The 16,327-nt window shown below is 44.2% G+C and overlaps 1 protein-coding gene across 10 annotated transcripts in view; it reads left to right on the top strand.

Moving 5' to 3' along the window:
- TMEM229B (transmembrane protein 229B) overlaps nucleotides 1-5,378 on the top strand; it is a 33,636-nt gene extending 28,258 nt beyond the window's left edge. For all 10 annotated transcript variants that reach the window (XM_021401648.1, XM_021401646.1, XM_021401655.1 and 7 more), the window contains one exon: nucleotides 1,159-5,378. In XM_021401648.1, coding sequence (XP_021257323.1) covers nucleotides 1,186-1,689 — 504 coding nt within the window. In that variant the 5' untranslated portion in view covers nucleotides 1,159-1,185 and the 3' untranslated portion in view covers nucleotides 1,690-5,378. The remainder of the gene's footprint in view (nucleotides 1-1,158) is intronic.

Raw genomic sequence — 16,327 nt, 5'->3', positions numbered from 1 at the left:
GCAGAGTATACCATGGGGTTGACAAGTGCAGAGTAAATGAATTAAATAATGCCTGATGAGGAGTCAAGAGAAACTCAGCTTTAAAGAAGTTTTTTAAAAGCAGAAAGATGTAAAATTCACCCTGTAGCGTAAATCTATCTTCAGTAAATCTATACCCAATATGCCAGTGAATGTAGTGTGGTAAAGCATTGCTTTAGACCTCGTGAATCTCTACAAAGAAGCGTGAAAAACCTATTGTGTTTAAACCGCTCAGCGATAAGCAAATTGTGCCCTTTCAGAAACCTCTTCACCAAGTTTCTTCCTGTAGAGACAAATAGAGTTTGTTCTCATTTCCTATTTATCATGACTAACCACCTCTCTCTATGCTCAGCTGTTCTTTTTATTCTCATTCTTTGTGCTTTGCTGTCCTGAAGCCAAATCTGAAAGGATTTCAATGGCTCTCTTGTCCTTTTTGACTTGGTACTGGGCAGTTTGATAGCATAAGAGATGATTCTCTAAATCCCAGATATGATGCCAGAATTCTTTAACAGGAAGAATTAAGAAGAAATAACAGTTCAGCTGAATGGATACAAGGTGTATATGGGAAAGTGTAAAACCTCTGAAACTTTCTCTTCTGGTTTCTTTTCTGTGGTTCCCATCAAATCTCAGTCATTCACTACAATAAACTTTCTGGGTATGGAGACTGTAGGAGAGAGAAAAAGACTAGCTGAACACGGCATTGAAAATCTGAGCCCTTTCATTTCAGAGGTAGAAATAAAAGCAGAGGACAGTACAGTTTCTTGAAAAGAGCAAAAAGGTGATGTGTGCTCCTTCTGAGATCCCTGTATTTTTCTGCTGATGATTGCATCCAATAAATGCTTTAGTAGCCTCGCTCCTGGCAAAGTTCTGAAACTTTCAGCTCCCTCCTTACCACGAGCGCAATACCATCTTTATTTCACTCCTCAGTCAGAGTAGTCCAGATGTGTACTGAGACTCAGAGCCTCGTAAGGTGCCACCTTTCCCCGGGGCTTAGATTCGCCATAGTAAAATTATACAATTTTAAATGCGCTTTTCTTATTAGAATTTTCCCTTTGTGAATGTTACAGATCTGTGCGTGTTGTGACCTAGCTGATAAGGACTTGAATTCCTTACTGACTCCTCTCTCTGTCTTTCTTTCAGAGTGCCTACCAGAGTGCGTGCAGAAGGATGGCTGCAGCAGAACCTCTGACCGCTTTCTCCCGATGGTACCTCTATGCCATTCATGGCTATTTCTGTGAGGTGATGTTCACAGCTGCCTGGGAGTTTGTGGTCAACTTTAACTGGAAGTTCCCAGGTGTTACCAGTGTGTGGGCACTCTTCATCTATGGCACCTCCATCCTCATCGTGGAGAAGATGTATCTGTATCTCAAAGACAAGTGTCACATTTTAGTACGTTGCTTCATTTACACCCTTTGGACGTATCTCTGGGAGTTCACCACTGGCCTCATCCTACGCCAGTTCAATGCCTGCCCATGGGATTATTCCCAGTTTGATTTTGACTTCATGGGCCTGATCACCCTGGAGTATGCCATCCCATGGTTTTGTGCTTCTTTCATCATGGAACAGCTGGTGATCAGGAACACCCTGCGCTTACGATTTGATGAGACTGCCGAGCCAGGGGCTCCCACTGTCCCTGTTGCCTTGGCCAATGGCCATGTGAAGACAGATTGAACCATGACTTGGAATCACACTTAGCAATTTGAGAGAGCCCAGACCTCTACTACAGGCTGTTGGCTCTGGCTTCGAGGTACTGCTCCTTGCTGTATGATAAGATTAATAAACCCCATTTTTCTAATGGGGGTATGCATGGGATATACCAGAAAAAAATGGAACCAATAGATTTTCTATGGATTTTACTCTTTGGGCTCCAAGGACCAGTATCAGTTACTTGTTAGTTAGGTCATTTCTGATTTTAACTTATTACAGATGAAAGCTGTCCTTTTGCTTACACTTGTGTGTAGAGAAAGAAGAAGGAGGAAAAAAATGCTACAATGGAAAAACATTCAAAAAGGAAAAATGTAATCATTGGATGGTCATGGACACGCCAGCTAAGTTAGTGATTGGCTTACTCCATTAGGCAATATTCAGGTGCTTGCTTGCAACCAATACCTCCTGTGGGACCTGAGATGCTGCAGGAACAAGGAAAACCCATCTGCTATGGAGAAGAATCTAAGGCTGGCAGTCTGCTGGGGAGGTAGATGGTGTTCCCCTCTTGAGGTCCCACTGGCCTACCGTGAGGTTCTTTGTTGCACCACAGTATAATCTGGTGCTGGACATCTTGCTGAATTTATACAAATCTTATACTTTTTGAAATCTCAGTCCTGATACTAGATTTTTTTTTTTTTTAAGAAAAAGCCTTTTTTTGCTGAGTGAATTTTACCATAATGTGTGCAATCTGAATCTTGGCAAAAGGCACTAGAAATACAAAAGTCTTCCCATCTCCTCTGTCCCCCCAAAGCAGAACTTGCCTGAAGGGCTGCTGCGGATTCCAGCTCTCATCCCAACCATGCAAACCTTGTAGAGCCTATACATGCTACAAGAGTTTTCTGCCTTCCTTCACAGGGATTCCTCTGTTTCTGGTGATGCTGATGACTTAATCTATCTGCAACCCATTGTACTTGACCGAAGGTCAAAATCTTCATGTGGCTGAAGTGGTACCCAGCATTCAGTCCTTCTGTCAGCACTGGCAGCCCAGTGCTCTAATCAGTATTTCAGGAGGATTTGCTTTTCCTCCCCAAACTCTATTCTAAATAATCACAGCAAAGCTTTCCCATGAGAATAACTGGAGGCAGCAAGAGGTATGCCATTCTGTTTGATATAGGGAGACACATCATGTCTAAAAACAAACACAGTTCTCCCTGAAGAGTACTTCTTCATAGTTTGAGCAAGGTTTTGGGTTCTGGTGTGAGATCCACAGTAGAGAGCTGTAGGAGCAGGGAGTGCTGTGGCTCCATTTTGGCAGTTTGAAGTTTAAGCTCTTGGGAGCACTTACGGAGTTTGGGAAATGTTGTAGAACAGGGAAGGTGCCTGATACTGGCTACCACAGGTTAAATAATGTGTTTCAGTAAGCCTTGGCTGTCAGAGTTAGCCACAAAAGTGGAATTTCCTTCTGTCAGAAGTATCATGTTCCTGACAGCTTTACCAGGCAGGTTTGCTGTAGTTGCCTCATAGGGCAGATTAATTTGGGGTGTTCCTCCACTGTAATCAGCAGAGCTGCAGAAAGGATGAATTTGGCTTGAAACACACGTGTTTGTGTGGTTGTAGGGTTCCACTATTGCACTGGAAGTAGCCAGGTTATTTCTGTGCTGCTCCTCTGTCTGTGGTAGTGCTCAGCTGTGAACCTGCTCCTTGTCCTGGGGAATCCACTCCCAAGAGGAGAAGCACTCCTAGCCCTGTGAAGGGAATTATTGGCTGGTTCCGCCCTTACAAAGCCAGTGTTAATCCTTTCTGTGTTGCACCGAGTGCAATTATTTTATTCCTCTCCTTCCCCCTTCTCACATGACATCCATTGCTGGCAATGGACACAAACCAATGGCGTCAAGGAGTTAATCACATCTGCCCTGGGGTACACAGTGTCTCCTGAAGCGCTCAGAATGTTTAGGTGGGTATTTAGGGTTTCCTTTTTATAGATCATTAAATTAAGAGAGCAAACGCTGAGCAGATATATATATTTTTTCGTTGCTGTGATGCCAGTATTATGAAACCAGAGAAGCACTATGTTGTTTGTCAGTCCTGATGGTCTCACATGTGTAGACCCAGGCAAAATAGTCAACTTGTGTAGTGCAGGGGGACAAAAAGAGATGAGCTTTGGTGAATTAGAACAAGAACTGCAAGGTGTAGGTAAGAGCTGGGATTTCATTCCGCATCTGGAGGCACTCAAGGCCAGGCTGGATGCACCCCGGGCAGCCCGATCTGGTGGGTGGCAGCCCTGCCCATGTCAGGGGGTAGGAGCTAGATGATCTATAAGGTCTCTTCCAACCTAAGCCATTCTATGATCCTGTGATGTCCCCGCTTTGGCCCTAGTCCTGTCAGAGTCATGCAGTACCCAGAGCTGGGCTGTCCTCTCTCAGCACAGTGTGGCTGTGGTGTGATGCTGCATCTTATCCCCCCGCACCATCTGAAACCCTCAGCTTCATAGAAGCATCCCTAGGATCCCCGCTTTCTCCTTAGCTGCTACAAAACTCTTAAAAATGTCAAAAGGAGTTAGCAGCATCATCTGGTGACTCCATATCAGCTGCAGGTGGGACTAAAGGAGGAAGAGTTCACAGAACTAACTTGGTGCGCAGCCATGTGTCGTGACTGCAGAAGCTCCCCACCGAATGGCACAGTTCTTGCATGGTGATGTAATATTTAGGTGCTCAGACTATGGAGGGATTTCCCAGCAGCATACAACATCTTATTCTGTTATCCTCATTGCCTATTCCATTGTAACCATTACTCTGGTTTGCTTTCCAGCGATATCTGATGTGTACCACCTAGATACTGCATAGTCACTTAGTGACTTGTAACTTACACCCAGAAGTGCACTTTATTTGCAGTTTGAACACCAGAAACAGGAAGGGACCCAACAAATTATTGAGCAATTTCAAATAATTCCCTGGACAACAAATGTTATTGCAGGGTTTGCTTTAATACCATATACCTAACACAGCAGGGTTAGCTAGACTTCTTGCTAAGCAATGTGGCTTTGTCTCTTCTGCAAAATCTCTCTTTTTAATACATGTGATGCTTCTTACAACATCTTACAGGAGAAGTGCCCAGAGCACGTTACCGGGGTGTTGGTGGCAGCTCAGCGTGAACTCAGGAGCTGGACTGAAGTGGTAGAGACACTTCCGTTATGAAGGAAAAAAAAAAACGCACAAGGCCTAACCATTTGTTTGTATGTGTATCTTCCTTGGTAGATTAAAGTTGCCTGTTTTGAGTTCACCAGCAATAAAAAAAACTTGTGATTTATCCACCTTGTCCTAACTCTGCAGCAAGAAGGAGAGGGGAGCCCTGTGCTGCTTTTTGAGGGGGGTGGGGAATGGGAGCGGTGGGTTTTGGGCTCCAAGTACCTCAACGTTCTGCTTTTGCCTCCCTTGCATTGCTTATCCCTCACGCTGTCCACCCTAAGGGGTGTACACGTACATGATAAAATACAGTTCTGTGTCCTCGGCACAAGGAGCAGTTCAAGCACTGTCGTGATCATGTCTGTGCATATTGCAGTGATCTTGCCAGAGGGAAACAGTTGGTTCGAAGCAGGACTAGACCACGTTGTTATCTTGGCATTATAATTGAGAGAAATGTGTACATATGTACCAGGTATAATTATGCCTTTGGTCTGAGCGCATTTTCTAATTAAAGCAGAATAATTGAATCAACCTTTTGCTTGACTAGTACTGTGACTATAAAAGGTAAAAAATGGCTGAAGGGCTCAAGCTTCTGGAGAACTGGGAAGCTGGTGGCTGAAGTTCTGCGATCAGTAGTGCTGTTCTGCTGCTGACTGATTTTCTGTAAGCTGCACCAAAAGAAAGGGGATTTCTTCATTCACAGGAACGCCTGCCCTTTCACTGCTATGAATAACACATGAACCGCCACCAAGATGTGAACTGAAACCAAACAGTCTGGTTTTGTTTCTGTGCGCTATACCCTGAATTCAGGGGGTAGGCTTGGAGACCTGCGCTCTTTGCTTCAGGCTTTTTGCTTGCAAACTGCAGCTGAACCACCAGACAAGGAAACTGCCCTCTTCCCCTTCCTTCCTGTGTGTCTGCAGCTACCACCTCCCCCTGCTGTAGCAGGAAATCTCTCTCTTAGTGCATCCCCTGCTCAGTTGGAAGTTATTCCCACTGTGTGCCCCCCTCACCCAGCTGCTTTGGCACCCACTGCCCAAATAGGTTCACAGAGCTGGGGAGACATTGGGAGTGCTGGCAAATGGCCACCACCCATGCCTGCCTTCCCTCACGCCCCTGATTCATCTGCTCCTGGCCCTGGGTACCTGGCACAGGTGCTGGAGGAAGAAGTGCTGTCTGGAAGTAAGTCCAAGGGACTTCTGCAAGATGTAAAGCAGCGTGGCAAGGTTCGATCTGGCAGAAGCAGAGCATTTTCTTGACTTCTACCTCTGGAGCCCAGGCTGCTTGCTGCTTTTGTAGCCAGTGGATTTCAGATGTGAACAACCTTTGTTAGCTCCTCAGAAAACAGCAGTTTTTGAATGGTAGTTACAAATGCTTGACATTAGTTTGTATCATGCTTTGTCAATTTAGAAGCTAAAGACACTTACGTATCTGAAAGTGTTTATACGATAGAGTGGCATGCTGTCCTGCTTTGATGCTATAAAGAAGGAGAAGAAAATACACTCTTTACTTTTTAATAATGAAAAAAAAATGAGTAAACATATGCAGTTGAAAGAATATTTATTAAATAAGTGAACACTATAAGCATGGTGCTTTTAGATACCTGGCTTTTCAAACTCAGGACACTTTCCAGAGGAGAATGTGTGACTAGCTCCTGTTACAACATATCTGTACTGCTAATTTGGCATGGCTCTTCTCATGTTTTGGGGGATGAGGGAAGGGAAGGGAGCACCCTGTGCTAGACAGAGACTCACCTAAGTATCTGGGGAATCCCTGGGTTATGGCATGGCACTCACAGGGACCTGGGGCACAGGCTTGCTGTAGAGGAACCCCTCTTTAGCAAGGGTTTGGACTAGATGATCTCCAGAGCTCCCTTCCAACATCTCTGATTCTGTAATTCCATGATTCTGTGGTGATTCAGTTAGTTGGGATTCGGGAACAAGCTTAGTGCACTGCATTAGGGGAGTGTGTTTTGGTATGATGTGTTTATTCTGCTAGCCTGGTGCACAGAGTCTTTACTTCTGATTTCAGAAGGCTGTTATGTTCTTAACTGCTAGGTAAATGGAGTTTTTGATAAACTCAGCAGCCTGCCTTCAAAGTGACCATTCCTGCATTTGAATCAGCACCTTCTACTCTCATCCATAGCAAATTCTATCTCTGCCTCTCCCATTTCAAAGCCAAAGTTGGCTTGCTTTAAACCCCATGCTTGCTCCATTGGTGTGCACAATTTTGGTTCCAAACTGCCCTGTGTGTTACAGCCCTGGGAGCAGCGGATTGCCCACAGGTCGGAGGATTCTGACCGAAAAAATTCCTTCAGCTTTTCATCAGAGAGAAGATGCCAGCAGCCACCTGCATGCAGTCTGCCCAAGTGCAAAGCTGGCACATGAAGGGGCTGTCAGAGCTGATACTTAGCATGAGTCTATTATATTCAGAATAGAACTGCTCTCCCCCCCTTTGCTACATAATCTCATCTTCATCAGCATAGTACTTTTGGGTATGTATTGCTAGGGGCAATAAGCCATGTTAGAGGCTAAAATGAGATGACCATCTGCTCTATCAGCTCGTGTTGTTGCAGTTACTGCAGAGCTTATCTACATTGCCCCTTCTGCTGTCATCTGATGCCATAGCTCTGTCCTGTGCCGTTTCTCCATCAGCTCTTTTGGCAACCTGTCCCTTCCTACGTCTTACATCCACTGCAGGTTCATGTTGTGAACACAGGAACTCTAAGCTTTCTTTCAGGAACTCTCTTCTGGCAATTTAACACAAATGCGCTGATTATTGATGAGCTGTACCATCCATAAAAGCCCACAGGAGCTGCAGTTGTCAGTGCTTTGGAAGCTCAGAGCAGAAAGCACTTTACATGCCTGCCTTCAGGCACGAGGATAGCTGCAAGCTTGCAATTAATTTTCAGTGCCTTTGCTGTCACATCCACACAGTGGCACAGAATAGGCTTTCAGGGCTAAATTCAGCTAGAAGATTCCCCTGTCAATCTCTGAATTTCAGTGTGTGCAGAATAATACGTAATTTCAGCTGATCCTTCTAGTAAATGCCTATACACATAGTGAGTGTGTGTGTGTTTACATGCATAAACACAGCCAAGGGCCTCCATACTGCACCACTGACTGCATCATAGCTTGTACTGGTGAGGAAGAGCTGCGACTGCTTAGTGCAAGCAGCGCTCTGGCCCATTTGCTCTGCTTGTCCCTAAACATCTGAGAACCAGAGAAGAGTCAGGATGAAGCTCTGCATGCCCACAGAGCAGGCTAGGAGCAAGTGCTATGTCTGCATGTTTTATGTGGGGCTTTATAATCAGATTAATATCTAAGACATGCCACATCCCTTTAAAAAAGAGGGAGTTAGTGCCTTGAGGATTTCCTCATAAGAGAACATTTTTACTTACTTCAAACTCATTACAAGGCCCCCACGAAGGCAGAACAGGTCACTTCCCCATGTTCTTTGTGTCTGTGGGTTGAGGACACCAAGGGCCCAGGGCTCACATGCCCCAGTGGGCTGCATGACTCCCTCAGGTCACTTCAGGCAAATCTGGAAGGGTTTGCAGCTCCTCTGCATATGGTTTCTCAGCTTCATGTTGTTCTTGCTCTACGAACCCCTCCTCCTCAGGCCCATCAGTGCTCTCTGTTCCTCTGCATTAGCTCTGAGCATTTTGTGATCCTCAGAGAACCTCTTCCTTACTTCCACAGCCTTTCTGTTCTACCATCTCATCCTCATCCCCTGCAGTCCTCCTGCTGTGCTGGTGCTGTTACGTGTGCCTGTTTCTTGCTCCCCACCCCATAGGAAGTTCAGCTGACCTGCCAGAACATACTCTTCTTCCCATTCCTATCTGTCATGCCAGCCCTACAAACCCCAGCAAATTAGATCATCTGCATATCTATTTCACATATTTATGAGTGAGATGCTAATCCCCACATAGTGGAAGGGTCATATGTATAAAAGGGGAAGCAAGGACAGCAGCATTACAGGGAGGAGTAGAGGAAGGGGGGCAATGGTGAGGGAAGGGCAGATGTGAAGGATAGGAGTATTGGAAAAAAATGCATAAAAATGAAATATATAAAGAAAAAAGCAGCAGGCACCACTCATCTCTGAGTCTTTTGTGATACAGACAACCCTGAATCCCTTTCATTGAGGCATTAGAGCTGCTCTGCCACACAGGCCCATATTGCAGGGTATCCTTGCAGAGCCCTTGCCCAACACCTGCCAATTTCTTGGCTCCCAGCACAGCCACAAACCCACTGCTGGGCTCTCTGCAAGCGTAGGATCCACAGCTCCATCTCCCATCTGTTCTTCCCAGGGCACAGAGCAGGTGAAATGGCTGTTGGACACCACAGGGACCTCTTGGGCTGCAGCAGTGGTAAAATAGCACTTCTTAAAGAAATAGAAAGACCTCCTGTGTGCTGGAGCTCCTTGCAGGAGGGGCTGGGATTTTACTGCCCTTTAAGGGATTCTGCAGCCGGTGATCTGGGGATTTGACAGTTGGATCTCAGTCATATTTAACGTGATGCAGACAACAGATGCTTCAGGAAGATTATATTTCTTCATGTACATCAGGTCTCTGGGGAGATTACATGTTCAGGGTCAAGGGCTTTAGGGGGCAGCCCCAGAGGAGGATTTTTCTGTTTCCAGCAAAAATATCTGTAAGCACAGGGTGTTCTGCCAAGCCTTCTACATGGAGTCAGCAGGAAATGTTGCTCCTGAGGGAGATTTCACCTGCAGCTCTGGCAGAGATAGCATTTATTATAATCATAGCAAATGATCAGGTATCCTACAGAGCGACAACACCTTGCAGCCTGAGCATCAGGGCTGATCTTGATCTGAGGAGAGGCATTATCAGGCTGCAAAGAGGTTATTCATGTGAGTAGAAACTGTCTCACTCTGTAAAGGCATGCAGCAGCAGGCATTTTGTAAGATGCTGTGGCTTTGAAATGCAGATATCTTGGCCGAGGCAATCAGCTGTCCAGCACAGATTTTGCAAGGGAAATAATTGTGCCTGAAGAGGCAACTAAAGTCTTCCCAGGGTCTTGGCTGTACACGCTGACAAGCTGGAGATGATCTATATCTCTAAGAAGCTTCACAAAGAGCCTGCCTCCCCCTCCCACCAGTCCTGCACCACAGTTAATTGATCTGCTCCAGATATTGAGGGATTAAGAACCGAGCCAGTTCTACTGGAGGGGGAATTTCAGATTCCACATGTCCTAGGAACACAGGGCACAAGTCCCTCCAAAATCCACTCCTGGGAACACCCACAGCTATCAGTAACATCCAAGCACAGTGACAGACGCCCTTCATCCCACAGCAGCTGCCATGTGCTATGGCCCACTGCCTTGCAGGGGAGTAAATTTAGCCTTGAAAAAGGATGGCTCAGGCTGCCTGTTTAAGTGTGCTTTCCTGGCCCCTAGCCCACTCCTTGCGTGGTAGCAGCAGCACGGTGATACCTATCTTTGGGAGCTGGGGGACCAGGATATCCCTGTGACATCTCCTTGAGGAACAAGGGGTCTGCAGTCTTTCAGTGAGCTCTCCCACTCAGCAAACCCAACAGAAACACCACTTTTGGCAATAGTGTTTGGATCCAGATCTGACCTTTTTCAGTCTTGGGAGTGAACGTGTTCCTGAGGGATATATCTGGGACAGTTATTGAAAAGCAATGTGATAATAACTTTCATTTTACTCATGTCATTACTCCTTCTGCCTTTGTGCATTCGATCACAGTCTTGCTCCTGCCAAACTTCCTCAGTGTCTGTATCTGAAGTGGAGGCAGCAATCTCCTTTTTTTTCTCCCCATTCTGAGCAGGCAGAAGGAGGAACAGTGGTGCTGATAAGCAGGTAAAGGTTGTAAAGGGGAGGAGGGACAGAAGGAATTCTTGTTCATCTCAAATTATTTTTTTCCATTTATTCTAAAATATTGGTTTTAATGTTATGTGTTGACTTAGATTTTTGACAGATTGCAGGAAAAGAGCCTACACGCTATACTAGGCATTTTTGGCAGATATGCAGGAAAGCTATCAAGATCAGCAGCTAACCCACAGCAAAGCTTAATCTCTAGCCAAAAGCTTAATCCAACAGAAACCAAACATCTGCCCTCCTTGAGCATGCTGGGTTGGAGACAGCAGCCTTGGCTCCTGGGGCTGCCCCAGAATCGTTCTTCTCCTGTCTCTGTCTGGCTGCAGAGCAGGGCACGTGTGCTTACTTTGTGGGTTAGGTAAGAGATGGTGATGTGGGGTGGCAGATGCCAGGCTCTCAGAAACGCAGCCACAAAATCCCAGAATGAACCATACATATATAGATCAAGTACAATAACAGTACCTCTCCCTTGCCCTGTAAAACCTTCTGCTATTTCTGGCTTTTCTCTCCAAGAGTCTCTTTTCATACACAACAAATTGAGTCCATTATCCTAGGAAAAAAAAAAAAAGAGCGTTCATGCTGCTTTTCTTCGCTGTATCTCATTCCTGACCTCTGCTGCTTTTTTTTTTTTACTATTCTAGTCCTGCCTTCTCATACAGAATGGAAAGCCCAAAGATTTTTCTTCACATCTGACATTCATTCATCCTCACCACTTCTTTATTTCCCTGTGAGATTAAAAGCAGGGAGAAAGAAACACAAAAAAAACTGTGGCCCATATTTTTATATCCAAAAGCCTGATTCTGTTCTTAGTCTCATTTTATCCTTGTGTAACTTTATTCATTTCACTGACGTAGTTCTGGATCCTTACCAATGTAAGATGGAAGTGGGGTGATATATTTAAAGAGTATTTATTTTAAACAAAACATCAAGATTTAAGACAAACAAGTCTCATGCTCATCTGCCCATTTCCCAGTCCTGATGACTGATGTGCATTCCTGAGCTTATTATTCAAGCCCAGATATATGAAGAGTGATCACAGATTTAGAGTGACTCAAGTTTTACCAGATTAGGACATCTCTATCCTCATTTTCAGAAGGCTCCAGTTAAAAGCATGGCAACTGTGTACTCCTGGGGCTGAAAGTATTTCAAGTTGGAAGCTCAAAATTCAAGACAGCTTGAATCAGAGGCTTTTAAAAATCTTTTGGCCTTGGTGTCTGAATTGGTGGTGGATACAAGTAGGTCCCAGCACAAGCAGAATGAAAGCTGGTTGAGTTAAACCTTTGGTTTAACTGTAAGGCTGCTGGTCACACAGCCCAGGATTCACCTGTCCCCACTGGTGCCATGATAGCACAGCTATAATGAAAGTCAGAGGTAAATGCAGAATGGCTCCAGCTTCCAACATCTCAGGGGCACCTTTCCTTGTGGTGCGCTTTATTTTGCTGGGGTGGGAGTACTGTCGTTTCAAACTTTTCTTCCTCTTGGGTATGACAACTCCGAAGGTTTAGGAAAAATATGCCTTCAAATGCTGAAATAGATTGGGCTGACTGCGATGCTTCTTGCAGATTTATAAATCTACATTCTCAGGACCGTCTAAAACAAAAGTTCAATTATCTGACAATTAATAGGACCTTAGCTCAGCAAAACAGCTAATCTTGCATTCATCCTCTTGCTGTACAAATGTCCTATTTTACTTCAATTAAGTACATGCTTAATTTGCTACATAGTTCATTTAGATCACTGCAGCATGCTGCAGTGATTTAAAAAATAGCTGTGATACTGTAAAATCAATTTGTTATGGGTAGTCAGTGTAGGGTGATGATAATGTGATCACAGCAATGGCATCATGCCCAAACAGTGAACAGCAGACATGCTTGCCTGGATGCCCTATAGTAATAGAGTTTGGAGTAGTGCTGTCCTGGGGTGACACTCAAATATGTTATTGCTGTATACTGCTCATCCCCATAAAGTGGATGAGAACTACCATGCTTCAAGGTAAAAAAAAGTCACTCCAGAATTAATTTAATGTCTTTTTCCCTCTGGAAGTCCTTCTGTAATTATCTTTTAAGAGGTCTCATATATCTGTTCCTCAACACTGGTGAGACACAGGATATCAGGTTCCTAGGTCCCTGGTTTGATCTTGTTCAAGTCTGCCAAGTTCCTCAAAGGTAGTAGGTGAGAATGAGTAACAGTGGCAAGGCACGAAGACGTCTCATTCCTTCAGGGCTAAGCAGAAAACTGTAAAGCACAAAGATGCTGCGAGGGGAAACTTACCTTGGCTTCCTCTGCCCAGGTTTGTTGGTTTCTTCTCTTCCATGCCACTCAGCCACCTTTGGAAGCAGTTCAGTAGCATCTGAGGAGGACGGGAAAGCCAGGACAGTGCGTACATTTTGAGCAGTTTCCCTTCTGGACGCAGCAAAGGGATCTCATTCATGGCTTTTAAAAGAAGTAGAATTAAAAGCATCTGAGAGCCAAAGGCCCCAGACTGGAATGAGTCATGAAATGAAGCATGGGATGCATCCTTTCCCTTGCTAGTTTTTGTGTTTGTTGTTTGAAATAAGAGTTATTGGGCTCAGTTCATCTACTGGGTTATCAGAGTGATTCATCTGTAACGTTGCAAAATGAAGATTTCTTTTTGAAAAACCAAAGCACTTTCACTACAATTGCTGATTTGGAACTTGCTCCTTGGGCAGTGATCTGAACAAATATGTTCACACTGGGTTGTTTTTTTTTGACTTTGTACATGAACGATTTTGTCTTTTTATTTCAAGGGCACCACTGTATCTGGCAGCTGCACAGAGATGAGTGTCTGGGAGTTGCTTTTCTCTGCTGCTGTTGTCGAAGCAGAAAGGCTCCTTTCTCTGCAGTGCTCACCTGCTCCTGTTTGTTTTTGCCACTGCAGATCTCTGTGGAGGGAGTGAGGGCCGGATCTGAAAGGAACAAATGTCCTAACAGAGCCACTAAATCACTGCAGGTACTAATTGCAGCGGTGTCTGATTCTGTGTGTGATTACAAAGGGTACATGGTGCCATTTCTCTGCTCGTCCCCATGAGGTGCTTGGATCTTCCCAGTCTAATTGCTGCTGCTCCGTGGAGACTGGATGCTGTGAAGGATCACAGGGTGACTTGCTGGATATGTACATCTCCAGAGAAGTGGGCTGATCAAAGGAGAACCACTGAACTACTGAACACTACTAAATTCCCTTCTGTAGCTGGTCTCTGTGAAACAAGTCTGCTTCACAGGACATAAACCCAAATCCAGTTCAAGTTTCTGAGTAATAGGAAATGTTGCAGTTTTCTATGGTTTAGCAGAAAAAAGCTGCAGTGGACACCAAAAGATTAGCTCGGTTTTCTTTGTGCAATGCTCCTAAAGGCCTACTGCTGCAATATTTGTAATTTTTAGCAACTCAGGGAAAGATGCAGGAAATGTTGTGGTAAGAGTAGCAAGGCTGGTAACTGCAGACGTTGCTACTGCAGCAAGCCTAGTTCCTCAGTACACAGAACTTCAAGACAAGGCAGTAAAAGGGGTGATGATAAGGCACAGGTGAAAGGCGGATGAGGTCAGGTTTGTTTTATATAGGGTAAATGGGGTTTAGCTTGTACTGGTAAAGACAGCAACAACTTCACCTGGATTATTATGCTGCTGCTTTGTTAGTTCATAGCTTTCTCATCCAACTGAAGCTTAACAGGGAAATGTAAAAAGCCCAAAGACTTGAATGAATCCTGCTGTCCCTTTAACCACAAAATGCTAAATGGAGTAGGAAGCTGATCTTGGAGAGCAATCTGCTTAGACGAGTACAATCTAAAAGTGGAATAATCCCTGAGGTCTCTCATTTTGCTTGCTATAATTTGGGCAGAAAGCAATCACGTGTGAATGTTTCTAAGCTGTAATGCACACATGGTTCTGTACTTCTGCCTGCAGTGGCAGTGAAGGTGGCCATTCTGCTGTATTGTAAAAGGGTGGGAGGTACAGATGCTCCCTTTCAAAAACCCTACATTGCTGCTGAATATTTCTAAAACTATTTTGAGGATGATGGATAATTCTGAATAATTCCTCACAGCAGCATGTGTGAAGAGGTAGAAAATGGAGAAATGCCTTCTGATTGTCCTGAGAGATAAGCTTCTTTTTCATGGGTGTAAATGTGTGTGGTTGGACAAGTCCTCACTAATACCTGAGGAGGATTCATTATAACTGGTTTTAATCCTTCCTGAGGCAGGAGGAAAAAGGTTAATTTCCTGGTGAGAGGCATTTAACTGGCCTACAGACTGCTCAGAGCAATGGGGCAAGGAGGATTGGTCAGAATGAGAGAATGGGCTGATATTTCACAGCTCTGTTTTTCTCAGTCTGCTTATTATAGCCAGTGATAACAGTTAGGTTGTGCTGAGCAGTTTGTAGAAACAATAGAAGGATGTTTTCCTTTCCCTCTGCTTCATCTCTACAGCAGATGCAGCTGGGAAAGTCTCAAGTGAGGCTGCTAAAGTGTGTGTGGAAAATAAAGTACTTTTAACCAGGGTGTAGGCCTCCTTGTGAGATCATTTCAATTCTCTCTTCTGAGATGAGGAAAACACCAAAGAGTTGGAAGTAAATCTCCATCTCCTTCGGGAAGACAGTAATGGACAGAATATTTCATTGGCGGTTCCCCCCTATGTTGTTAGTGAGAAATCTCTTGGGACCTTAATATCGGGAAAGAGCAAGACAGTCTCATAACCACTTACCAGTCTCAGGAGCACATCAGTTGCTTTTAAGTACGTGCTAGGCATCAAGTAGATACCACCAAGAAATAAGAACACATTAGACTGATTAGGCACTATTCAGCAAACGTAAGGTAGGGAATTGCTCTGAATGTCTGAATTACTGCTGTGAGTCAGAGTTCTCACTGTATTCTCATGCACTGTACTTCAGTAGGGAGCTGATTTCCTTTCACAGAGGTAGTGGAGCACTGCTAGTTTTAAAGCAACAACTGATAGTTGGAAGATTGTAATGAATCTGCAGAATATAGTCAGTATCAGCAGGCTGATGCTGTTTTAGAAATTAAGTGAATAATCTGAAACGTCCCAGCATGCAAAACTATTGTCTGAAGTTACTTATAAAAGTCTGTCTTAGGTTACAGGAAGACTCTTTTCTTCTGTGGATTCTTTTCGAGGAAGGAAATATTTTGCCATTACCTTTTGGATTCCGGAGCATAGCAGAACTACCTAGCTGCTGAGAATTTATTTGGATAAGAATAGATAAGCGTTTCATTCTGTATCCTTCAAATCAGGCTCTTGCCCCTTTATAAGCTAATTGCCATTCTGTTTTTGTTGGTTGTTTTTTTTTTTTTTTTTTTTTTGAATGTTTTGCATTTTATATGCTACTGAATCAACTGAAGCAAGTTCTGTTTTGTTGGTTTTTTTTTTTTTTTTTTTTTGTAATTTTATTGTAATCAGTGCGTTTGTTGTTAGAGCATTCTGGTTCTGTGCACTTCATTAGTTGTTTCTGTTACGCTTTTCCTTTCTGTAACATTCTTCCTCCAGCGTTGCCAATTTAAAGGACCATCTTAAATCAATGTGGTGAGGCTCAGTCTTACAAAGTAATCATCTTCTCTTAGCTTTTTTAATCCCTTCTTATTATGAGTTCCAGGGGCTGCT

This window comes from Numida meleagris, chromosome 6 (assembly GCF_002078875.1).
Source record: "Numida meleagris isolate 19003 breed g44 Domestic line chromosome 6, NumMel1.0, whole genome shotgun sequence".
Taxonomy (NCBI): domain Eukaryota; kingdom Metazoa; phylum Chordata; class Aves; order Galliformes; family Numididae; genus Numida; species Numida meleagris.
The sequence above is the reverse complement of the archived record's forward strand: the minus strand, read 5'-3'. Positions and strand labels throughout refer to the sequence as shown.